The 27799-nt window shown below is 38.0% G+C and overlaps 1 protein-coding gene and 1 long non-coding RNA gene across 2 annotated transcripts in view; both read left to right on the forward strand.

Annotated features, from left to right (window-relative positions):
* Positions 1-27799, forward strand: part of LOC134658796 (irregular chiasm C-roughest protein-like) — a 147285-nt gene that overhangs the window by 105514 nt on the left and 13972 nt on the right. Inside the window, exons 8-12 of the mRNA XM_063514449.1 lie at positions 16963-17047; positions 17331-17419; positions 19696-19798; positions 25687-25820; positions 27231-27354. Coding sequence (XP_063370519.1) covers positions 16963-17047; positions 17331-17419; positions 19696-19798; positions 25687-25820; positions 27231-27354 — 535 coding nt within the window. The remainder of the gene's footprint in view (positions 1-16962; positions 17048-17330; positions 17420-19695; positions 19799-25686; positions 25821-27230; positions 27355-27799) is intronic.
* Positions 1-27799, forward strand: part of LOC134658889 (uncharacterized) — a 582766-nt gene that overhangs the window by 79615 nt on the left and 475352 nt on the right. The window lies entirely within an intron of this gene.

Raw genomic sequence — 27799 nt, forward strand, 5'->3', positions numbered from 1 at the left:
ACGTAAAGATAAAACAATATTATACTAACAAAACATAATTAAAGCAAGCCAAGCTAATTTTTTCGCAGCGATAAAGCTATTTTTAACGGAAGAAGTCATTTAGCCAACAGGATATGGCGCAAATTTCAGTTTGCCCCACTCTCCCCATTTTATATAAAAATTATGCAAGCAAGATTAGTGTTGGCAAAAATCGAGTCTAGAGAATTTAAATTAGTAGAACTTGACTCATAATATTATGTTACTGGGTGCTTAAAAGACTTGAAAGTGAGAGTCTTTTGAGTCGTAATTTAAATCCTTTTCTGGAATATTTAAAAGAATGTCTTGAAATGATAAAAATTCGTCGTTTATAAAAGTGATATGTGATAATACTCTTGTGTATTTCAACTTTAAAATTGCACTATCTTTACGTATGATTGTTTGATGATTGTTTTAAAGTGTTGCTATTCATATCCAAATCCAATTAAATTTTCGAACCACTCAATATAAAACTGTCGAATATTTTAAGAAGCGCGGTGGCCTAGCGGTAAGAGCGTCGAGAGATCGTTTTGTTTCGTCCTCTTGACCGAGGCGAGCTGTGATTGGTCAATTTCATTATAGTTGACTAAACCGTATGGAAATGAATATTATAGTTGAGTTGGGGTCCCATAGTGAAAAAAGTATGCCATATCACTTTGGTATACGAAATCCTTATTCAAGCATTGCAGTCGACGAGTAGAAAAAAATATATTACAAACTGATTTATCCATTATTTTAAACAAAATATCATGATAACTGATTAAGTATGGGCGGCAACAAGTCTCGAGTCTAACAAGTCTCGAGTCCATTAGAAAATAATTCGGATAGACTCGATCTTTCCCAACACTAGCAAGATACGAAAACGAGAAGTTAGGTCATAAAATCTAAAATAAACGCTGGGTTAATCTCCTTATCAAATTATCTCATTTTACAGAGCCGTTATGGAAATAAAGAGCCCGTGACGATGTAGGGGGGTCAGCCGGCGATTATTATTAGTACCTTATAACCTCCTAACTATAGTTATAGTCAAATACAGCAACTATGTATTTGACTATAGTTCACAAGACTCAAGTTCATAAGAAAATTAAGTATGTGCCAATGTTCCTTTTGGTTTACTCCGAGTTTTTTCTTCCATTTATAAATATACCTTGCCTTAGAACTACGAAAAATACAGTAATAGACACACCTGAACGAAAAAGATACCGTTAGTTTTGGACCACAGTTGGGAGCTTCGGACTAATATAGCTGGTCAACCAAATTTTGTCAGTAAAAAAAGGCGCGAAACTCAAATTTTCTATGGGACGATATCCCTTCGCACCTACATTTTTCAAATTTGCCGCCTTTTTCTACTGTCAAGATCTGGTTGACCAAGTATAATTGGGACGTTTTACAGTAGTTCCCTTGCAGATTGCGAAAACTTAAGGTACCGTTCGGTTTCAGACTGCACCGGTCAGCATTACTCGATTGTATCCTCAGATACAATCTACACTAGGTGAAATATACACTAGGGGTTCACTTCATTTGATAGCGTCGAGACGAGCGTTCGCGTTTGCGTTATGTCTATTTGTATGGGACTTTGAACAGCGCGCCAAAAGCGGGACGTTTTGGAAACTCAAAATTCCATACAAAATGACACTTACGCTAACGCTATCTAATGAAATTTACACTAGAGGTACTGCTTTCAAATAAACTTTACTTTATATCACAAGATTAAATTTATCTTAAAGTCGGCCTTTATTTGTAATTTACTATAACATCTGTTTATACTGGATATAATCTACGAGTATGTTAATTAAAAAACATGTGAGAATCTGGTTCGATGGTACAATCGCCATCAGATATATCGGTGCGCCCGAGACGGTCAAAAATAACTGAACACGCACTTTAGCGCCTTGACAACAGAGGCGTGTTCAGATATTTGTGAGCGGGTTGGCCGCTTTGATATATCTGATGGCGACGGTATTTGGAATTTACAGTTTATCGTTGGCTACATCGAAACAGAATTTGGATATAATCTCGTAGCATACAATAATAAAATGTAATCTACAAACGAACCGAACGATTATTAGTAGATAGTATAAATGTGCAGCCAAAAACATTGTAGGATTTTAAAGTATCCGCTTTTGATAAGGTGCAGAGGGGTAATTTCGACTGCGGGATAATTTCAACTAATCGAAATATCTTCCATGTTTAACAATATTAACTAGATTAAGTAAAATCATGTAATCATGTAAATATATGAAGCGCAACTAAATCCCACATGAGACATGACAATCGGAAAATCCACCGTGATCTGCTGATATACAGAATTTTTGCAACTTCGGCGTCACAAAATTAAAGCTTTTTATACTTCTCTTATTTTCACTTTTCCCCCGCGTCCACTTTAGCCTGACCTCCCCTGCCGCGACATCGTACCATTTAACCTTTGGATTAGGGGTAATTTAATACAGTTAGGGGGAGCTGGGTACAATTGTTACCCCGAAAAATGGCATCGTCGAGTTTCCACAGACGAGGAAAATTGTGGGTAGTTTTTTTGTTTTGCCCCGTTTTCTTTCGTTTATTGGGGCTTAAGGCTTTTAAGGATAAGTTATGGGCGTGCGTGTAAATTAAATATGCTCGCAATTATTGTGCGTAAAGATTTCTAAGAAAAAAAATTAGTGTGCTACGATTTTAGACGTAATACCACAGAATAAATAATAGTACTAAGTACAGAAGACTCACTCTCTAACAAAACGCGTCTGTTACGATCAGCACAGATATGGCTGCTAGGTGGCGACAGCGCCACGTGCGGCTTATGGCTTTCCCCAAAATTGGGGCCGAACTGATGTACTTTTAGCTACCTGTAGCAAAGCGACGAAATCGCGGAGTGAGACACGCCTAATAATACGCGTAATACAGGGTATTTCAGCCTTGCCCGGGTCGACGTCTTCGACCTGTCATATTCTATGAGGGCCAGGCCACATGTCAGCGGTGCGGCGCCGCCGCCGCCGCGCGGCGCGGCACCGCAGAAATCTGCGGCGCCGCAAACCGCTCTGCGGCGACGCCCGCCGCAACGCAAAATTTTGCGGTGCCGCGCTGCGGCGCCGCAAAGCGGTGAGTTTCGCCGCGCGCGGCGCCGCGCGCGGTGCCGCAAAGCGGTGAGTTTCGCCGCGCGCGGTGCCGCCGAGCGGCGTGCGGCGCCGCAGATTTCTGCGGTGCCGCGCCGGTATTTTCTTTTGAAATGATTTGCATCTTCATTCATTATACGAAGATATGGGTTCACCCAAAATTTTCTTTTCAATTGTTTTTTTATTTCTGCGCCTTCTTAATAGCGCTGGCAGTACACCGAAAAATTCAGTAAAATGCTGCAAATGATGTTAAAGGTATGAAAATCGGTACGATTGATCTTTAGGACATTTGAAACAATTTGACCCGAAGCACCATTAAATAAAAAAAAAACGAGATGAGTTATCTTTTTTTGTATGGAATTTAAAAAAACTGTTTTGAAACCTATCGTGTGTGGTATTAAACGAAAGGGCTTTCTGAGCCGATTCCAAAAATATCATATTATTACATTTCAGTCATTTTTTTTAATTATAATAAAAATAATTTTGTAAATTGGCAGCAATGCACTTAGTACTCATCTGTCAGAGATGACAATTAAAATTAGGTTGGCAACAATGTATTTCATACAATATTTTTTAAGTGGTGATTACACGAAGTATCGTAAAAGTATCAAAAGTAGCGTGTATGCACAAATACTTTTTTGGGGAATAGACTAAAGACTTGTCTTGACAACTATAACATAGGAGTTTAACGGTGTGTGTACGACCTTTTAAATGACAAATAAAGGTACGGGAGTAGAAAAAAATTAAAACAAATATACTAAATGTAAATATTTTCAAAATTGCTTTATTAGAATTAGATATGAGGATATTAGGTATAATTTGAGTTATATTTAACAAAAATAGTAGTTTATGTGACTGCTACATAATGAGAGGCATCAAAATACGAGTGTGGGTTTAAGAAACGAACGTTAGTGAGATCTACATACCGTAGGTAGAAGTCCACTAGATGACATGAAAAATATTTGTTAAATTTACAATTTTATTTCAAAGTAAGTGTTTGCTCGTAGAAAAAGTATTGTATGCAACGTTGTTTAACTAAGTCAAAAAATACTCGTGGCGTCTTTATTAACAATGTTCGGCTTCGCCTCAAATTGTTACTCACGCCACTCGCCTTTTTTGACCCCTCTTAAACAACGGTTGCATAAAATACTATTTATTATAATTGAAAAAAAAATGACTCAAATGTAATGATGTGATATATTTTTGGAATAGGCTCAGAAAGCCCTTTCGTTTAATACTACACACGATAGGTTTCTAAACATTTTTTTTTTAAATTTCATACAAAAAAAAGATGACGTCATAACTCCTCTCGTTTTTTTTTTTATTTGTTGGTGCTTCGGGTCAAATTGTTTCAAATGTCCTAAAGATCAATCGTACCGATTTTCATACCTTTAACACCATTTGCAGCGTTTTTTGGCGAACCGCTATCGCTATAACAACAGCAAGAGCAGAACACGTGTGAAGGGATCCATGTCTGATTAAACAACTGGTAGTCGAATTTTATTCTTTACTATGCAGCGTGGCATCGCACGCGGCGCCGCACGCCGCTTGGCGGCACCGCGCGCGGCGAAACTCACCGCTTTGCGGCACCGCGCGCGGCGAAACGCACCGCTTTGCGGCACCGCGCGCGGCGCCGCGCACCGCTTTGCGGCGCCGCAGCGCGGCACCGCAGAATTTTGCGTTGCGGCGGGCGTCGCCGCAGATTTCTGCGGTGCCGCGCCGCGCGGCGGCGGCGGCGCCGCACCGCTGACATGTGGCCGGGCCCTGACGGCTAATCGGTGATCACGTGGTGCTTTTCATAGAAAACGAAGCGCTGGAAGCTCCGACCCGGCCCCGTCCCGGTCTAGCGTGAGTCATCATTAAATGTTTTTTTGTTTCATTGTAACAGATGTACAGTCACCAGCAGAAGTTGCTAAGCGGGCGAGGTGTTCAAAATTACCTTGATACGCTCTTATTCTCTTAACAATAAAGTCGCGTCAAAATAATTTTGAACACCTCGCCCGCTTAGCAACTTCTGCTGCTGACTTTACAAAGCTTGACATAGCAGGTGGCAGTTTTTTAGTGCAGATACCATCTACTTGAGTGCAATTCATTTCCAGCCCACACAACTGCTAGAAACTCTTTTCTTTTGAAATAAACAAGTCACTAATCTGTTGCTAGCATCGTATTGTTCACCCGAGAAAGTTGCGTTTGAGAACGACGATAAATTGTCCTTTCTAACCTTTGTTGTGGAAATCTGTCTGTGTTTGTCAGAGAACTGAGTATGAAGGAGTTAAGTTAAAGTCGTAATAGCGAACGAATTTACAATATTTATTTGTTTTATAATGCAAAGTTGCTGTTTAACTCCTCGCGTTAATATTGATACCAGAGCAAGCGAAATATGTTGAAATTAAACCACAAGTGTAGCGAGATTTTTTGTGAGTACTATAAATATAATATTGTAGGTAGTTAGTGTTAGTGTCGATAAGTTATCACAAGCAATTCATTAGCCTCAATTTCTGGTTGCTTAAGATTTGCTTTAAGATTGTTAAATTTGCCGTCAATCCCTAACCAATCAAGTTTAAACATTTCTTCAACCTAAAACGTTACTTTTGACACTGACAAATCAGATCCACAACTGATTCAGATCTAATTATTAAAATCCGAATACGCGTATCAGTTTCGTTCTAAATTGGTTGGAAATTCTGAAAAACTTGGCACGATACAACGTTAAAACCCACTATAGCATATCACCATAGAGAAATATAGTAAGACATGAAAAATAGATGTAGCACCGACCGCAAAGTCTTAGGGCGATTGTGCACTACAATGAATTTTACTGTCCGGCAGTCCGAGTTTTTACGGTCCGATATGGCACGCCATTAAATGTATATAGTAGCTTGTGCACTAGACGTAATTTTACCGTCCGACATTTTACTTTTCCCCATTCCGGACAGTTTTTTCCGGTCCGAGATGACAGCTATGAAAAACGTGTTTATGCTTGTGCACTGCGTCTGGAATTAGTATTATTCATGACTTGGCCGGGCGGGGGCGGGCTACCTCTCTTTTAGTGCACAAGCCAATCATCCGCTTTTTTCATGCCACTGCGCCGCACCTGCGAGTAAAAAGACGGACAAGTGCACAAGCCAATCATCCGTATTTTCATGCCATATCGGACCATGAAAACTCGGACTGCCGGACAGTAAAATTCATTGTAGTGCACAATCGCCCTTATGTTGTTGAGCATTAGACTTTCCGGTCGGTGCTATATCTATTGTCAAGTAGCAGTACTGATAACTCCGCTACTAGTGTATCGAACTGATGTATCGAGTGAGCAATCTATGTATTTTTTTTCTATGATATCACCCAGCATTTAGTATTTTCTTGTCGCCCAAGAATTTCATTTTGCCATCGAATCGTTCACACGGCTTAATCCCTAACCAATGGAGCTTGCTGTCTAGACGAAGCCCCACTTGTAAGCTAAGCCGGGCCCTTGTTGACTAAACACGCAAGTTTTCAATATTGCAATGTATGTATTTTGCTTTGGCGGCAACAAGGCGTACGGCACGTTTGATAACCAGCACCATTGCTTGTTTTTACTATCTTTCTCTGAATTTTTCAATATTAACTCACTGTCTAAACCTTCCCTAAGCTTCTGCAATTAATTCAATACCAAAATGAACCAAATCGGTCCAGTCGTTTTCGAGTTTTAGCGAGACTAACGACAGCATTTCATACGCTTGTGACTTCTTTTCGAGTGGTTGTTGTAAATGTAAGTAAGCTGCGAATTTTCTTAGCTAATTTGGGTAGAAAATGGTATGACAAGATACAATTTTTTGTCTCCGGGTAACTTTTTAGGGTTCCGTACCTTAAAAGGAAAAAATGGAACCCTTATAGGATCACTCGTGCGTCTGTCTGTCTGTCCGACCCCCCCCTTTATCTCCGAAACTACTGGGTCTAAAATTTTGAGAAAAATACACATAATAGTTCTTTACCTATAGGGAAAACCTATTAGAATTGTGCAGTCAAGCGTGAGTCGGACTTAATGTAACCCTTGGAACGCGAGTCTGACTCGCACTTGGCCAGTTTTTTTTAACAAAACTACACAAACCCATAAAATAACACTCTACATCATCCCCTGTTTGTGGTAGTCGCGTAAAAATATTCAACCCGAAATCCCTTTTTAAAAAAAGAATGAAAAAGAAACACTTTAAAAACCTTACGAGTAAATAAACTGGAAGTTGCAGTTTGCCATTAGGTTATATTTCAATCGCGACTGCTGCTGCGTCGCTGCTGCAGCTGCACCAGCGGAAAACGGACGGTCGCTATCAATTTCCTTGATTCCATTGATGTCATTGCTTCCGATTAGGACGTTCAATCCGTCATTCATTCTTGGACATAGTAATTTATTGTAATGTATTTTTATATTAGTACTGTCTTTGTCTTTTGTACGTTTTTTTTATTATCAGATAATTAGTCGCTACTTTTGTACGTTATATATAAATTTTATTTTGTAATTATGTTAACTGTCGTGATTGTTTCACCGGATGGTCTCATCGGAAGATCAGCGCTGGAAGTCGCCAGCAACATGCTAAAGTGAGACCATTTCGTGGCACTTTATCCTTTTATGTTTCTCTGTTAAATAATTTTCTATTTTGTGTTTGTGCTCATGAATAAATTTCTATTTCTATTTCATTCTAGCACATTGATATAGTGACATCGCTCGTTTCTTGCTACTTCATCGTCGCAGCAAAGACGCTTCAATACTGTTGCAGAGACAATCGAAATGTGCTTTAATTATTGTGAGGACGCAGATGTTTGTTCCACTAGTGTTTATTGTTTTAAAAGTTCGCACTCTGACAGTGTTAGTGGAATGCAAAGTGTATTGTGGTTGGCTTCGATTTAAGAGACTTTAAGTTAAAATCAGATGGCTTTAAGGCAATTTAGTTAAGAGTTTCATTAAGATACTTTACAAAGTCTGGTTAGGGAAATGAAAATAATATATCTAAATTGAAAACAGATGATAATAGATAGTTACAAAATTACTTTCCTTGTAACTAAGCAATAATTTTTGTCCAGTTACAAAAAAACGGCCAAGTGCGAGTCGGACTCGCGTTCCAAGGGTTCCGTACATGAAGTCCGACTCACGCTTGACTGCAAATTTCTAATAGGTTTTCCGCTCATCTATAGGTAAAGAACTATTTTGTGTATTTAAAAAAAATGTAGACCCTGTAGTTTCGGAGATAAAGGGGGGGGGGATGGTCGGACAGACAGACAGACAGACGCACGAGTGATCCTATAAGGGTTCCGTTTTTTCCTTTTGAGGTACGGAACCCTAAAAAGTTCGAGTGAGTTTAAACTTAAGCTGAATAAATATTACCATTATTATAAATACAAATTGAAGGATTTAAGCCCCTTAAAAATATAGTTTCTCGATTTAGCAGGATTAGTGAGAATGTTAAGTGAATGTGGTTTAGGTTTAGGCAAGTTTACGGTTAGTTTTAAGCCTTTAATTGTATACGAGTCTGCAGACGGGGGGGTTAAGTGATTTGTTTTGGATTTTAGTTCATTTGAGTTTCATATGAATTATGGAATACCCGAATTTAAACTGCCTTGAGTCATACTAACATTAAACTAATTTTACGTTGAATGAGTGCAAAGTAAATCTGTCTGTCTGTTACTCTTCACGCTTGAACGTTGTGAACCGGTGAACAGAATTTGATAAATTTCTGAGTTCATATATGCTTTCCGGACAAACCTCGCAGATATTAAATGTGAAAGCATAATGTATGTAACTCTCTTATACTTTGGTACCTAACTCCGTTTTTCTCCAACTTATTTTGGTTTTATATAGATACGAATTATAACCATGTACCTACTTACCTGCGGACGACTTAAGGACGTTAGATCGAGCCGTGTCCGGACTGGAAATTTCTGAGCTTCGTTTTCTATGGAAAGCATCACGTGATCACTTGTCATCTGTCATAGAAAAGTAAGCGCCGGAAGCTCCGGCCCGGACACGGCGGACACGGCCCGGTCGGTCCGGTCTAATGTGAGTCATCATCATCATCTTCCTCGCGTTGTCCCGGCATTTTGCCACGGCTCATGGGAGCCTGGGGTCCGCTTGGCAACTAATCCCAGGAATTGGCGTGGGCACTAGTTTTTACGAAAGCGACTGCCATCTGACCTTCCAACCCAGAGGGTAAACTAGGCCCTTATTGGGATTAGTCCGGTTTCCTCACGATGTTTTCCTTCGCCGAAAAGCGAGTGGTAAATATCAAATGATATTTCGTACATAAGTTCCGAAAAACTCATTGGTACGAGCCGGGGTTCGAACCCGCGACCTCCGGATTGCAAGTCGCACGCTCTTACCGCTAGGCCACCAGCGCTTACGTGAGTCTAACGTGAGTCATCCTTACATTATTATCATGACATTCTAGTTTTCCCATGGATTCTTGGTAAAAGTACGTAAACGGCTATAATCATAACGTTTTCCGAACGTTTGGCCTCACAAAATACTGGGTAGAGGTGGTGAGAGGCAGGACTAATCCATCTTGGCCCGTGTTCCTCTCTGCACGCAGTAATGTTAAGGTAATAAATAGAGTCTGTGCGGAAAGAGAAGAGTCGTGGCAGAAACGGGAACTAACATTTTCAATTTTATATGGCAATCAAACCTTTGACACCTGTCTTGCAAAAAGTAAACAAACTTCTGTCATTGTATATTCTTATTAACAAAAACCACAAGTTTTATGTATAAAATATTTTCAAAACACAATAAAATCGTACATAAAACCACAAGGAAAATTATATTTAACATTGTTCGGTTTTGTCAGGGGGAAGAAAACGGCTAAAAGCCGACTATCGAGTTACAAAAAGTCGCGGAACGTGTTTCCGCTATTCACGGGTATTGATGTTGTATTTAATTTTAAATCATTACCTATTTAATAAGCCCCCTATGTACGAGGGGCGTTCAAAATATTCTCGGTATTGATATCTTACGACCTCTTCTAAAATTTCTTTCGTTACTGGCCGCTAAGGTTTATTCATTGACATTAAAAAAAAGTATAATTCGAACCGAGATAGTCTTTTGTTTTTCTGCAATTGCTGAACAAACATGAACATCATGTGCGAATTGACAATGTTAACTAAATTAGAACATCGATGCGTGATAAAATTCTTGACAAAACAGGGTAAAAATAAAAAAACCATAAAAGAGGAAATGGATTGTGTTTACCGTGAGTCTGCTCCTTCTTTATCTACCATTCAAAAGTGGTCAAGCGAGTTTAAACGCGGAAGGGAGAGTATTGAAGATGACCCTAGACCTGGCCGGCCTGTAGTAGCTACTTCACAAGAAAATATTGATAAAGTGGAAAAACTTATATTGGAAGATGGTCGAGTGAAGGTAAAATCTATAGCACAAGTAACCAATCTCTCTATTGGTACCGTACATGATATTATACATGACCATCTTAATATGTCAAAAGTAAGTGCAAGATGGGTTCCGCGAATGCTGACTCGGCTTCAAAAAGACATGCGTGTAGCTTGTTGTTCCGATTTTATTGACCTGTGCGGTGAAAATCCTGATGAGGTGCTGCAAAGAATAGTTACTGGAGATGAAACCTGGGTTCATCATTATGACCCAGAGAGTAAACAAGAGTCCATGCAGTGGCACATTAAGGGTTCAGCTCATCCCAAGAAGTTCAAGGTCATCCCTTCAGCTGGCAAGGTCATGGCCACGATATTTTGGGATTGTGAAGGAGTATTACTAATCGATTATAAAGAAAAAGGTGTAAATATCACAGGACAGTACTACGCTAACATTCTACGTCAATTAAAGGATGTAATTAAAGAAAAGAGGCGAGGAAAGTTAACCAAAGGTATTCTGCTTCTGCATGACAACGCCCCCGTCCATACTGCTCATATTGCCAAGGCAGCTATTGTTGAATGTGGGTTTAAAACTGTTACTCACCCACCGTATAGTCCGGACTTAGCCCCCAGCGACTTCTTTTTGCTCCCCAATCTTAAAAAGGATCTGCGTGGAAATAAATTTTCTGACGATGAAGCATTGAAGGCGGCAGTGGAGGAGCATTTTTACACGAAAGATAAAAAATATTTTTACGAGGGATTAAAAAAAAATAATTGATCGATCTTTTAAGTGTATGAACATAGGGGGGGAGTATATTGAAAAATAAAAATATCAAACTTTTCGTACTTGTTTGTTTTCATTCTCATACCGAGAATATTTCGAACACCCCTCGTAACTTGTCTCCGGTACATAATCGGTAAGTATATTCATTCAAAATATATTCATTTTCATAAATATACAGGTCATTCATGATCTTTAAAATAACTGACAAATAGTTTTGATACTTGCCATTTTATGCATATTTATATGTAGTGAATTATTTTTCAGGATTGAGTAAAAGTACCTACGGTATCTCGAATAAAAGTCCGCTAAATAGGTGATATGCAAGAATTTGTAATCTACGTGCCGGATTCAAGCACATCTAATTCAGATGAAGATAGTTCTATGAGTGTCCCTGGACTCCCTGGTTGTTCTGAAGCTAGCTCAAACATAAGTGACATTGAATATTTTAATTCAAACTTCGATTACAAAGAATAAAACTTTTTCTAATAAGTTATTTCTTTATTTGTTTTGTAAGTTCGTTTACAGGTTCTGTTAGTTACGAAATTATATTTCATATTTAGCAGTGACTTTTCGGCGAAGTAAAATATCGTGAGATGAGAGAACCGGACATATCCCAATAAGGCCTACACTTATGCACTATTTTTATATCCAAATAATAAAATTACAGTTCTATTGCCCAATTTCTACCCGATCTACCCGGTTTTGTATTAAAATAACTGTTGGACTGCACAGATTAGGCAGTACATAAATGAGACTATCTTGTTTGGTACTAAAATGACAGTTGTATTGGGCAGATTCTTAACTACTTTTAGCAGTTTTGTCAATCGCACTGTCACTTTTTAGTATCTGAGACTGAAAACAAGAGAGTGTTTAAAAAAAACTAGTGCCTGCGCTAAATCAGAGGATTGAGTTGACGAGCCGAAACCACCTCCAGGCTCCGTTTAGTAAGCCGTGGCAAAAAACCGGAACAAAAGGGATTCAAGTATCATGACCAATAATGTCGTACTATAATCACGTGACCAGTGTTGTCAGCATAGCAAAAACCATAAAATATCACTGGCGCGCCCTCAAATCCCACGACTCTTCTCTTTCCGCACAGACTCTAAGTACTAACATAGGATGTAAGTCTTTCTGATTAACTAACAAAATATAGATCTCATGGTCTGTAATAATTGTTTTTTTTTATAACCCACGCTTTTCCTTTTGTAGGATAAAAACAAAAGCAAGTGGGCGGAAATACCAGTAAACAAGCCTTTTAATGTTTTCATTTCTTTTAAAATACTCAAGTATTAATTTCTCAAATAATTACGTCAGATACCTGAAACCGTAATGCTTCTAAATTTAGATAATATCCTCCAATTTAAAATCCTCCTCCTCCTCCTCCTAAAAATAATATCTTCCAGAAATAAACAGGAATTTATTTTAAAGGACTTTGGGAATGAATTTCCGCGAAATTGTGAGATAACGTTTGCGATGGAGTCCGCCAGACAAATCAGAATTTGATAGAATATTATTGATTATTAATATGAAAACATCGCAAGGGAACCGAACTTAATATACCTACGTTTCAATTATTAGGCAATTCATTAACTCTTTCAATTCCACCCCCCTTTGCTCTTAAGGGTTGATTTCGGACATAAAAACTATCCCATGTCTATTCCCGGGACTCAAACAATTTCTATGCCAAATTTCAACTAAATCGGTTCAGCGGCTTAAGCGTGAAAAGGTAACAGACAGACAGACACACTTTCGCATTTATAATATTAGTATGGATTGGTTTAAATAAATAGTTTAGCAGTTATTCAAGAAAATAGGCAAAAAATTACCATTCCCCCTTTATCTCCGAAACTACTAAAATTTTGTCAAAATTTTTGAAAAAAAAAAATAAAAAAAAAAACTTATAAATATCTAAATTAATTAATAGACTAATCAAAAAGACCTCCGCGAGCTGTACCGGGTTGGTTTAAATTTCTATAATATTCAATATATCAGAATGCGCCCGTAACGGTTATGTGGCAGCTTCCGTTCAAAGAGCTCTTAATATTCATAACGTTCCCTTTCAGGGGAGAAAAGTGCCTGTAAGCCTGCCTGCCTGTAGCGTTGGCAAAATAAATACACGGTCTTCTCCCTGACATCATGAAATCGTCAAAAAGCAAACACATTTGCTTCTAAATCTATATGCGTGATTTATTGCTCGATATTTGCTGGCAGTTCAAAGATCAATGAAAATCTGTCTCACCAGTTGGTTAATGTGTGTGTGTGTGTGTGTGTGTGTGTGTGTGTGTGTGTGTGTGTGTGTGTGTGTGTGTGTGTGTGTGTGTGTGTATTACGGCTCAGCGACCCAAAGAGGATCTTGGCCTCCGAAACGAGAGCACACCACTTTTCCCGATCCTGCGCCGTTTCCTGCCAATTATCGGCTTTTGAAGCTGACGCAGATCCGGTTCCACACTGTCTCCCCAGCGGTATCTTGGCCGACCTACTGGGCGACCCAAAGAAGATAGAAAGAAGATATGTGACGTTATCTATGAAAAGGGACCTTATTGTCGATGGCGGTTACGCTATTATTAACGACGCTCCGATATAAATACAATGCGGCGCGACGCTGTGCGGCGTAAGCGCCATCGACAATAAGGTCCCTTTTCATAGATAATGCCCCATATAGATTAATACGACCTTAAATAAGAATATTATACTTGACACCTCTTTGCTATTTTATATTCTCTATTGAATGTTTACCATATGTTTACCGCAAAAAGTATAATAATTTATTGACTTTCTATGCAAACCGTACATAATGTCGAACCAATGACTTGTATTTCGGATTCAACCAAACAATTAGAACGTGATACACATTTTTAAATTGGAATAATTCACGTTGCTCGCGATTATTGGGGAAAGTAATCTTTGCAAAATGTCGGTCGGGTTTTAAAAATAATTTTGTATTTGTAAATGTGCTTGTATTTTTTTTGTTGAAAAATTGATAAAGCAATAAATAGGGAAGTAATATTTTGTTACAGATTGGCTACAGATTTTATTTCTATTTGTAGCCAAAGGAATCTGACTGATGAAAATTAAATTTTTTGCGATTCAGTATTTATGTATATTAGTAGATATTTTCAAACGGCGTTTTTTTTTAATCGTTGAATATTTCAATGTCTACGACTGTACGTATTTGGCACAAAGATTTAGGTACTTAATCGTTTAAAAAAAAATGGAGTGAAATTGAAATAAGTAATTGTATGGCGAATTACTACGGGCTGTTAAAAATTTACTCAGTTCTCATACTTTCTTACTTTTTTGCTTACTACTTTTACTTTCTTACGTACCGAAGCGAAGAAGTGGGCAAAGTTGTGTTAAACGGCAAAGTTTTATACTCTTACAGTATACATAGATATTAGTTACATGTTACTTATGCCATAGAGATATTTATCCACTTTGCACAAAAACTAGTGAAATTTAATGGTATCTCAAATCCATTGCATCTGCTGTTGTAACTCAATTTGCAAGTTTGCCGCAACAAAATCGGTTTAGTTTTAACTGGGAGGGTCCATGGAGCGGCGGGCCGGGAAACCGGGAACTATGTAACAAGATTAATATAGCGTAACTATTGGTACTCGACTAGAGAGCGCTGGTGGCCTAGCGGTAAGAGCGTGCGACTTTCAATCCGGAGGTCGCGGGTTCAAACCCCGGCTCGTACCAATGAGTTTTTCGGACTTATGTACGAAATATCATTTGATATTTGCCAGTTGCTTTTCGGTGAAGGAAAACATCGTGAGGAAACCGGACTAATCCCAATAAGGCCTAGTTTCCCCTCTGGGTTGGAAGGTCAGATGGCAGTCGCTTTCGTAAAAACTAGAGCCTACGTATTCTTGGGATTAGTTGTCAAGCGGACCCCAGGTTCCCATGGGCCGTGGCAAAATGCCGGGACAACGCGAGGAAGAATATTGGTAGTATTAACTCATAATTAGCTGGAACAAAATCTGTAGAACGACTGTTCGTTTTTTTTAAATGTATGAATGCAGTTTTTCTTTGTCGTTTTATTGGTGTAGAGAATTTGGTAATTAAAATCATTTATAATAGGGAGTTTTACTGCAATGTTTTGCCGCCAGAGTGCAGTACTAGCGACGTAATTGTACCATAGAGTAACTTATACATACTGTACTGTACCTTAAACTATTTTTTGACAAGTTTTCACAGACAATACAACATACAAGTTTTCAGAGGTTTTAATTATTTACTTGGGTAATAATTGAACCATAATTTGCTTTTCAGTACATGTGTTCGTTTGTCTGTCATTTTCATTTGTCTACTCTCAATTGCTCAAAGGTTGACTGGAAGAGATCCCTTATAGGGATAAGTTCGCCTTTGTACATTGTATACTTTCTTTTAATTGTATCTTAACCTGTCTTATGTACAATAAAGTGTTTACATACATACATACATACATACAATCAAATCTGACATCGATACATCAAGGCGGTTTGTTTATGTACCGGGAAACGCGAAATCGAAACTCAGCTCTCTGCCTCTTTATCGCTCGAATATGCAAGAGTGATAGAGAGGTTAGATAACATCGACTCTCTCGTTTGCGGTAGACCCTTAGCTTGTGACTTGTTGTGGGAGTGGCGCCACCTACGCAGAGTTTTGCGTAATATTCCGTATTGCCAAATCTTTGCCTCTTGATCACATCCTTTGATCACATCGGTGACATTCTATGACTCATTGACAAAAGACGGTGAAACGCGTATTTGTCAGTAAAATAAATTAGTACCACTGAATATCCACAACATGGCCAAACAAAATTTTGTCAGAGCATACATTTTACATCCTGCCCCATTTTTGGGTCAAACAGAATACTGTGTTCACGTCTTTCCTGTAGACATACACAAGAGTTAAGGGCTATAAAGGTTAATTTTCTTATTTAAGCCTTATCCACGTGAAAAGGTCCTCCTTTTATTTAGAGAACTATGATAAAATCATTACTTACATGCCCACAAGCTGTTGCCCACAGGATGGAAAAATGTACAGTTAGCGATAACACACTAGTTTTCTCTCCTGTGGGCAATAGTTAACAGCTTGTGGGCATGTAAGTAATGATTTTATCATAGTTCTCTAAATAAAAGGAGGACCTTTTCACGTGGATAAGGGTTAAATAAGAAAATTAACCTTTATAGCCCTTAACTCTTGTGTATGTCTACAGGAAAGACGTGAACACAGTATTCTGTTTGACCCTTTTATAAAACCACCTGTACCATATTGCTGTTGAGAGATACATTTTGTACAAATTACAATTTTCTCCGAAACTAGCTCCGAGAGTGTTCCTCGGCGTAGCTTAATCACGAAATATAATTCACAGAGTTTTAACTAAGTAAAGTTGAAAGTAGTTAGGGTAAAGTTAACTATAAGAGGCCCCCATATGAGGTTGCCTTTGTATCGTCTGTAGCACAGTTTCGACGGAAATATGGTACTATAATGAAAGGGAAGTTACCTACTACGAAACCTCGAATGGTTTTCACTTTAGGTATGAGTTCTGATATTTTTTTTATCTTTGAAATTAAAATAGATTTGTTTGGTTAGAACTCAATAAAATTTATCTTTGTTAAGTTACGAAACTCATCTACTAATAAGCACATCATTATTTATAATTATATACCTATGTTGTAATTAATTTACTTACATAAAAATTTAAGTACCTTAAATATTTTGTTGCAGGTCCAATATGCCCCAAAAGTGCGTGTTTTCATCAAATCCGGTGCAGCCACTGGCAGGATACAGAAAGGAGATACTTTAGCAGTCGGTGAGTTAGAACAAAATTTTTATGATAATATCTTAATCTTTTGATTTCCATTGTATATTTACTTATTGTAAGTTAAACCGTACAATATAGAAAACTATAAAAAATTGTTCAATATACTTTTAGAAAAATTTTAGTCAACTTGAGAGTTTTATTTTACTTATTTTCAGAAATATAAATGAGGCTTTCCTTTTTTTTTAATTTCTCTTGGAATTTAGTAGAAGTAACCTTAGATATTTAATAAGTACTCACTTATAAATGCGACTAATAAAGACTTTTATTTCAGGCTGCCAAGCTAATGCCAACCCTAACAACTTGACATACAGATGGTTTCTGAACAACGAGCAAATCGCTGGTGCAGTCAGAAATGAACTGGTAAGTAATATGTCTTAATTGTGTCTTGAGGATCTTACTAAAGTCACACGTGTAAAAACTTCGGCGTACACCAATTTTGGTGTCTAGCAGTAGTGGTTTCCGCGCACCGCTACGGAACGGACGCCTGCTCGCGCTTGCGCTTATATCTCTTGTAATTAATAGACACGTTTTGTCAGTCTCTAGAGTGAACCTTCTATACCTACTACTATTAGGTATTTATTCTGTGATATAGCCTAGCCTAGGTAACCTAGGAAAGAACTGTTTATAAACGTCTTTTATAACCCCGACCATTTTACTGCCACTAAGGTAAGTACTATGTAAATTTTGATTAAGAAAATATGCGTTCTAGACAGCTCAGAGCACATCTTGTGCTTAGCCAAAACACGTGCTCGTTTAAGGTGAAATGAAATATACTAATATATAAGATAATATAATAGAACTATCCTATGTCCTGCTTCGGGTCTCAAACTATCTCCATAACAAATTTAATCTAAATCGGTTTAGAGGTGTAAGTATGAAGAGGTAACAGACAGACAGACATACAGGCAGACAAGCAGTCACACAGACAAACAGAGATACAGACAGACAGACATACAGGCGGACAGAGTTACTTTAGCATTTATAATATTAGTTGGGCTGTTGAAATATACATGTTATTTTAATTTAAAATTTCACACGTCCATGTGCACTCTAATGTAATTCGCCAGAATAAAGTAATGAACCTGGTGCAATAAAAACACACTCCACTTAAATAAAAATGCACGTATCACACTAAAGGCATGGAGCTACAACTTTTGAAATTCCTTGGCACACCGAAAACCTGCAACGTGCATGTATGCAATATGCAAAAGTCACGACTCCTGTGGTGTTGCTGTCGCACTGGGTTCAAACGAGTCGAACAGCGATCATAGATATGTGTATTTAGGTCATCTAATGTCGGCTGATTCTCAATACCGGTATTGAAATCCGATATTGGCCCACAATACCGGAATTCCGGAATTAAGACCGGTATTGAAGTAGACCACTTTAAAATATTTTTTTAAGGTAAAATAAGTTAAATCATCAATGAAAATTGTTAGTTTTTTAATAGTATATTACGCCCCTTTTGCCCACTAATGGGTCATATTTAATCAGATTACTCTGACAAACAAAGATAAATAATGCAGTAGGTACGCAGTGAATATAGAATCCATGGTAGTTGTTTATTTACAAAAAAATAAATTATATATTTACAAAAATTGCAGTTTTCGTAGTAATTTCATTTCATTCTTTTTAATAAAATGAGACCAAAAAAATCGACAAAATTCCTCTTTTGAATCCCGGTATTATATTCGTAATGATCAGTCGGACATACATTCGGAATAATACATACCTACTAGTATTTCGAGATTCCAAAATTCCAATTCTTATTCTAATTTCGTTTTACTACTAAGTAGCGTAATATTACTGGTTAGATTTAAGCGTTGATCTCTCTGATACTAAGCTTTTAGAATACCGCCTACTGCAATGTCACGATATAAATATTTTTTGATATTAAAATTCTTGCCGCGCCGTGTCAGAGGAATTATTTTAACTATGCAAGGTTAGATTAAAATGGCTATTACAGAAAATTCAAAACAGGTCGGCTATGATTTAACTTTTAGATTAAAAATTGCTTTTATTTTGAATCAAAAACAGACATGGAACGTCTTAAACAAAATCTGCATCATGGGGTTGAAATGGTTACATGAGATTATTTAATATCCCGGAATCACGAAAACAAATTAGCTACCTATAGAAATTATTGACATTGTGACTAGTTGGAATGTAAGAAATAGCATTTTATTGGCAATTTTTACAGGCGTGTTCTATACTTTTAGGGCCAAGGCAATATAGCTTTACAATTTCTATTCGAATTTGAATTTCGAATTTTAAACAAGCTCATTGACCAGCAATTTCGGAACTAAAGTTTGTCAATAGAAAGGAGGATGGGTTAATTAACCCATGTATAATTATAGCACTAGCTGCAGACATTTTGGACTAGTCATTGAGTTTTCACTTCTATCGGCACTCCCGGAGTGCAACCCGTTGTTTTTATTTTTAAATTTATTATTAATGACGACAAATGTTTGTTCTGTAGATATATGTGTGTTATTCCGTTCCGTTTTATTTTGTGTACGCGTTAGTAGTCAGTGGCAACTTCATTGGTTCATGTATTGAATAATATTACTATCTGTAAGAATTATTGTACCGTTTGTGACCAAATACATATTAGAACATGTTATGATTTGTTTCAGATATTACCGAATATTTCGCGAAAATTCAACGAAGCGACGGTGAAATGCGAAGTACGTAACCCGGTCGGGAAGAGCGCAGACACGAAATCCTTAGAAGTTGCATGTAAGTACTTTAGCTGCCATGTTGTATTTCAGTTCTACATTTCCCGCTACCCAAAGGTCGTCTGGAGGAGATCGCTTTTTAGCAAGAAATATCTGGGAGACCGGGCTTTGCTCGCCAAACTTATAAAAACTCAAAAATGAGCGGTTCCCCAGAGATAAGACATAGCTAGATCGATTTTTCGCCCCCGAAACCCCCCATATAGCAATATTCATCGAAATCGTTAGAGCCGTTTCCGAGATCCCCGAAATATATAATTTTTTTTTTCTTTTTGCCTGCAGTCGTCATGGGAATGTAACGCTTAAGAACTTTTTTTATCAAAATAACAATTATTATAAATATATAGGTACATACAGTCAGCAGCAGAAGTTGCTAAGCGGGCGAGGTGTTCAAAATTACCTTGACACGGCTTTATTGTTAAGAGAATAGAGCGTGTCAAGGTAATTTTGAACACCTCGCCCGCTTAGCAACTTCTGCAGCTGACTGTACCGGTCTCACTCGTCTTATTCCTAGAAAAAATGGCTGCTTTCTTTCAAGTCCAAGATACATTACAATTGTAATAGTTTCAATGTTATTACAGTCACAAAGTAATTCCGTTAAGAAAACCATTCTACAATTACTTGTACAAAAAAACGTTTTCTTTATAGGACATTATACAATCAAACGGCTCTCAGAAGACTTTTTATAGCTATTCGTCACATGGCCACTTTTCTGAAATATGGCGATATTAAGATATAAGAGTCTGTTGAGCGTTGGCGTCTAGTTAGCGCTACGGAAAATGGCGTCGGTGCCTAGTTGCGCCAACATTGCGTCGAGCAGCAGCCATAGAATTGTCCAGAGGCTGATGCTCGGAAGACGCTAGTGCTGAGTGGCCCTAATAGGTAGAGGAATTGGTTCGGCCATACGCTTTACCTACGAACGTACAGTTAGCATCAAATAAATAGTGATGGAAGAAGTGGCCATTTCGCATATCGGAACACATCCGTATTTCTATAGTAACGAAGGTGTGTTTCGATATATTTGGCGACTTTGTACTTATTTATATTTTTATATTTGATGCTGACTGTATAGCCTACAATTTGCTTTTTCTACTAAAGCATTAGTAACAGAAGAAATCAATTGAGTTATCATGTCAACTTCGTAAAATTTCACGACTTGTTATAAAGTGAAGTGAAATACTGTACCAAAAACCGGCCAAGCGAGTCCGACTCGCGCATGGAGGGTTCCGCACCATCAACAAAAAATAGACCGAATCAAGCAAAAAAAACAAGCAAAAAAACGGCCACCCATCCAAATACTGACCCCGCCCGACGTTGCTTATAACTTCGGTCAAAAATCACGTTTGTTGTATGGGAGCCCCACTTAAATCTTTATTTTATTCTGTTTTTAGTATTTGTTGTTATAGCGGCAACAGAAATACATCATCTGTGAAAATTTCAGCTATCACGGTTCGTGAGATACAGCCTGGTGACAGACGGACGGACGGACGGACGGACAGCGGAGTCTTAGTAATAGGGTCCCGTTTTTACCCTTTGGGTACGGAACCCTAAAAACCTAAAGCATTTTCAAATAAAGCGAATCTACTTTACGAAATGGTTTAAGAAATTACGGTCTATTTAGTTTTAGTCCTTTCATTTATTATGTCTAGTTTTTCACTCAGATAAATTAGGTTCTCAGAAAATCCAATGTTATTTTATCGCTGTTAATGAGAAAGCTAAATTGCCCAGGATTTACTTAAATTTATTTTGAGACTTTTGTTTTAGGGCTTGGATCATTTATTTTATTTGATACTAGCAACCCGCCCCAGCTTTGCACGGGTTAACAAATTATACATAAACCTTCCTCTTGAATCGATGTATCTATTTTTTAAAATAACGCATCAAAATCCTTTGCCTAGTTTTAAAGATCTAAGCATACATAGGGACAGGCAGACAGCGGGAAGCGACTTTGTTTTATATAATACGACCCGCCCCGGCTTCGCACGGGTTAACAAATTATACGTAAACCTTCCTCTTGAATCATTCTATCTATTAAAAAAAAACCGCATCAAAAACCGTTGGGTAGTTTTAAAGATCTATATTAGCATACATAGGGATAGACAGACAGCGGGAAGTGGGAAGCGACTTTGTTTTATATAATACTATGTACTTAGTGATTATGTTCTAAGGCCAAAGTTGAGGCTGCAGAATATTTTTTTAATTATTATTTCACAGATCTATAATGTACAATCGGCCTGATTCGAACTTTAAAATACGTCAAAAATTTGCTAAGCATACGACATGGATCGGATATTTCAGTATCAAAACTGAGGTTCCTTCAAACAAAAACGTCAGTTTTGACACTGATATGATCAATATCGTATCTAAATATTTCTGTCAAAATTGTACTTTTTATTTTATTTATTCCTCGTGATTAAATAGTTCGATGATTAAATAGTTTTTTTGTTGATAATTTTTTGTATTTTTTTTTTTCAAAATTTCTGAGCCATAAGTACGTTTATTCTGTTTTAAGTTAGGCTCGCGAGGTCTACAGCTCACAGACCCACTAATCTGATCACAATCAGTATATGGGTAGAATCACAGTATCCGAATGCCGCATTTTATATTTTAGTAACCGTTGAAAGATGACTAGGAATTCCAGCTCTAATGTGACTTTTTATACAAAACGATCCTTAATAATATAAAACAGGCTTAATTACCCATTTTTAGCACCCTTACCCTAACCCATTACCCCATAAGTAAGGAATCGATAGTTTCTTACAGTAGCCCATGCAAAGGTCACACCGTTAATAATGCCTTGTAAAGTTCACGTGTTACGTTACTTGTTAATTATAGACTGTGGTCGATGCACAGTATATGTATGATGCAGTAACTTGGCTTATTTATTTTGGAATAATTTATTAAATTCAATATTTATAATTTAAAAAAATAAATGTTAACTACTAAAATGAAACAAAACTTAAACCAACTATGCAGTATGTCCCCCAGCCAGGTCTGCCCAAATTCTGCGAAAAGGTGCCCATAAAGCTGGCTATATTCTCGCGCTGAGTGATCCAGCCCCTAGGTTACTCGTCAACTCAAGGTGTCTTTTAGATTCACAATCATGAGTTACTTTCGACATTTTCTGCAAAAAAACCGTCTTGAAAACCAAAGTTGCTTAAATTTTAAGCTAATGAAAAAATCAAAAATATCAACGGGGTTTCTCTATTGATAAAACTCTCCTTGTTTTTCTACTCTCCTAAAATAATTTGATCTGTTCCCTAGATTCGTTCACAAGTCTAGCCCGTCAAGCAATAAAACAATAAGGAACTCAAATGGTTACAGACAATAATAATATTTCAGTTTATATAGATACAGTTAAAAAACTGTTTTACCTTAACTGTGTACTTACACTATCTCAAAACTAAAGGTCGTGTATCACTAGTAAACTCATTTTAACATACGACTTTTCAACTTAGCATGGTAGCATATCGGTTTAACGTAAAAACGACGTAAACGCCGTATATATCTAAGTTATTTAAGTCCTTATTAAAGTTAATTGGCAAATGGCTTACTATCACATACAAAATACTGCATCGTCTTGCAGTTTATATGTCGATCGTTATTAGGTACAGTTTATACCGGTAGTGTCATCATTATGAGCACAGTTTATTAATACCTATAAATTATGTTGAATACTAAAGACAAAGTATGTAGTACCATAGAGAAATATAATAAGACAAGAGTGCTCACTCCGTACATCAGTTAGACTATTAATTTCAGTGTCTACATCTAGCATCGAGTAGCGGAACTATCAGTACTGCTACTTGACAATAGATGTAGCACCGACCGGAAAGTCTTATCTCAACAGCATAAGACTTTCCGGTCGGTGCTACATCTATTGTCAAGTAGCAGTACTGATAGTTCCGCTACTCGATGCTAGATGCTAATAGTCTTTTTGGTACTAAAACTGATGTATGGAGTGAGCAATCTATGTATTTTTTTCTCTATGGTAGTACTAAGAACTTTAATGCATTTTGTTACGTTATTGAGTATAAAATATTTCATGGTAAATTGACTGTAAAGAGCGGTTGATAAACTATTTTATTTAAACTTCATTGCACATAAAAAAAGAGTACAACAGGCGGACTTAATGCCGCTATAGGCATTCTCTACCAGTCAACCATAGGGCAAAACAGAAAAGCGTCAAGGTGGGTGCAGTGAGAAATAAACAAAAAACTTAACTTTTTAGCGAAGTAAAATATGTAAACTATGTATTTATTGGCTCTAAAATCGAAACTCAAGGTTTGCCAGCGTGCGATGGAGCGTAGTATATTAGGTGTTCGCAGAACTGATCGGATCATAAACACGGAACTACGCTCCAGAACTAGAGTTGTAGATGTAGGCGTCAAGACCGCTAAGCTTAAGTGGGACTGGGCTGGACATGTCTGCCGCATGCACCCAGAAAGGTGGGCCAAAATGGTTACTGAGTGGGACCCACGGAACACAATAGACGGTGCAGGCCGGAGTTCAGGCAGACCGAAAAGGAGATGGCGGGACGACTTGGACGCATTCTACCCCAAATGGTGGGAAAATGCCGATGACAGGGTCGAGTGGAGAAAACGAGGGGAGGCCTTTGCCCAGCAGTGGGACACCAAAATAGGCTAGAGAAAAAAAAATGTATTTATTGGAATTTATTCCGCTTTGCAATGATTTCATTCGCCGAAAAGTGATAGCTATAATGAATATGAAGTGATATTACGTATTAAAGTAATATAATCTCATTTAATATAGGTGTATACAATACATGCGCTTCCTGACTTCAATTATATTAAGTCCATTAGTTATTACTGTTCCTCCCAGTATAAATATAAAAAAAAAACTTTAAAAATAAAGGACGACTCACGCTAGACCGGACCGGGCCGGGCCGGAGCTTCCGGCGCTGCGTTTTCTATGGAAAGCACCACGTGATCACCCGTCAGCCAAGAAAATGACATGTCGGACGCCTCGGCTCGGGCCCGGCCCGGTCTAGCGTGAGTCATCCTTAAGTGTAAGGCCTGAGTGGACGCTCGAATTGGGCGTGCAGCGGGGCGGGGCTTGCGGCGTGCATGTTAATCAAATGCAAGCGTATAGGAGCGGCCTTAGTGCACGCTGCTCACATCACGCGTGAGCCCGACGCCACGCTGCACGCCCCGCCGAACGCTCCGCTTCGAGCGTCCACTCAGGCCTTACACTAAGACTACAACTGCAGAACTATAACTGCAGTTAAGGAAGTAAAGTGTAATGATAATAACAACAGTTAGTCACGGAACAATCGTGTCGGAGCTAAATTGCAACAGCTAACGACTGGACTTTAGTTTTTCGCTTCGTTTTAGCATTTGTATCATTACTGTAAATTGGCAACAGATAATTTGACACAGAATAAGGGCGCGCGAAGTCGCATGCGATTTTAGTTACATTGCGGACCATTGAGGTGACAACAATTCAGCCGACCGATCAAATGACGCAATGTAATGAAACTAGCATGCGACCGTCTAAAGGCCTGTGCACACCGGCTTGCGTGTGCGTGACGTGCACGTGCGCGTGCACTAAAATGTTGGAGCCGCACACGCACACGTCACGCAAGCGGTGTGCCGTCTCTCATAAGGATCTGTATACTACTACGCTGCACACGCACACGTCACGCAAGCGGTGTACCGTCTCTCATAAGGATTTGTATACTACAACGCTGCACGCGCACGTGCACGTCACGCACACGCAGACGGTGTGCACAGGCCTTAAATGAGCCCTTATAAACTGTCGTAAATCATACTCCCTTATACACTCTCTTTGTCAACCTTCTTCTTTCACTCATCTTTTCCGTAACACAAATATACTTATTTCAATGAAATCTAAATCTATTATTTTCAACAGACGGCCCCACATTCCGCCAAAGACCAAGAAACGTGGAGGCAGAAGCGGGATCCTCAGCCACTTTAACTTGCCTCGTCGACGGTTATCCGACTCCGAAGATAGAGTGGGTTGTGTACAGAGGAGAACATGTTACGGTGAGTAGAATTCCAGCAAAAACATTTTACTCTCACTGCCTATCAGATCCCGTTAGGAGATCTGTCAATGATTGATGGTTAAAAATGGATGGTCGGACTCGCGTTCCAAGGGCTTGACTGCACGTTTCTAATAGGTTCTGTCATCAATAGGTTAAGAACTAGTTTGTGTATTTTTTCAAAATTTTAGACCCAGTAGTTTCGGAGATAAAGAGGGTGGGGGGTCGGGCAGACAGACAGACGCACGAGAGATCCTATAAGGGTTTCATTTTGTTCCTTTTGAGGTACGGAACCTTACAAACGATCTCCATTAGGGTTAGGAAAATGGAATACTGGGCTATTATTATTGTAAGAAACTTCTTAAAATACGATTTAAACCACCATTACAACAAATCTTATATTTAAGAAAAGTTAATATCCATAATAATTATATTTTCCTTGACTACGTAACAAAACGAGGGCTTTAATCTCCAGTATTCTTGCAAAGCGGGTAAATCTTCTAATCTCACATTCACAGTGAACGTGGCTCAGCAAGCCAACCATTATTTGGGTCAATCAACTATTTCTTATTGTTATTCTGTCCCATCAGCGAGGAGACAATAGTAGCATAGATTTGTTAGAAGAACTGCTGTACCATGTTCTACTAACATGCTCAGTAGATGTCCCATTATGGAAAGGTCTTATAACTACCATAAAATGCAAGTTTGGTTCATTAAAATACGAAAAACCTAGAATTTTAAGAGTGACTCAGGAGACCGTAACCATAGCAACGTGTGACAAGAAAAAGTTGATTAACCCATTTACTTAAATCGGACTTAATAGCGTAATTAAGCTTTAAAACTGACTCCGACGTTTCGAAGACGACATTGTCCTCGTGGTCTCGGCGAAAAGCTCGCTAATGTTGACAATTCAGGTATTTTTTGCATGGGAACGAAAACGGTATTTTTTCGTTCTTTGTTAATTATTTCATTTATAATTGGGCAATCTAATAATACGAAGTCGTTACCTATAAACACATCTGAGTTCTACATTTCGTGTATTAAAAAAATCAAAAAAAGAAGTTTTTGCAAAAAACCGGTTCCGATCCCTAGTTGACATTAACATCCTCTAGCCGCACGAGTTTTCGAACTGTGTCTTGTTTATCCACTTGAACACAACACTACAGTAGTGTTGGGAATATGCAAACACTACAGTAGTGTTGTGTTTAAGAGGATAAACAAGACACCGTTCGAAAACTCACGCGACTAGAGGATGTTAATGTCAACTAGGGATCGCAACCGGTTTTCTACAAAAACTTCGAAATAACTATTGTCCAGTTTTTAAATCATGATTGATTATACGCGATTAAGTCTCGGTTAATTTACTTAATGTGGCTACAATAAAGAGTTTTGCTGATTTCAAGTATTGTTACAGATCGCGGGTAAATCTTCTAATCTCACTGTCACAGTGAATGCCGCTACAGCAGGCCAGTATTGGTGTAAGGCCAGTACGGAAGGGTATCAGCCGATTGAAGCTCCGGCTATGATTTATGTTAGAGGTAAGATGTGTTTTTGGTTGACTAGCCCTTAGGCTTCTGCCTAGTGGATATGATATGATATGATATGATTTATTTATCTCACAATATACAATTTCACTTAAAATTACACATGGTAGATTGTCAGGGATTTATATTGTGATTGTCAGTTTTTTTTACATTACGAAATAATTGAATAAGTATGAAGAATAAGTCACAATCAAAATTTCATTCAAAATTTAGGTATTAAATTACAAATCGTATGTCAGTAGTATCACAATAAATTAAAAACAAATATTTAAAAAATAATTAAGGTCACAATGAGAGGATCGTCATTAAAGTAATAAATAATAAATTATAATAAACCTTACAATTCAGATGTCAACAATCTAAGTAAATCTAATTAGTGATTTCATAAAACTCTTTTACAGAATACAGTGGTTTATCCAATAAAAAGTTTCTCAAACGG

The sequence above is a fragment of the Cydia amplana genome, chromosome 23 (assembly GCF_948474715.1).
Source record: "Cydia amplana chromosome 23, ilCydAmpl1.1, whole genome shotgun sequence".
In the NCBI taxonomy this organism is placed as follows: domain Eukaryota; kingdom Metazoa; phylum Arthropoda; class Insecta; order Lepidoptera; family Tortricidae; genus Cydia; species Cydia amplana.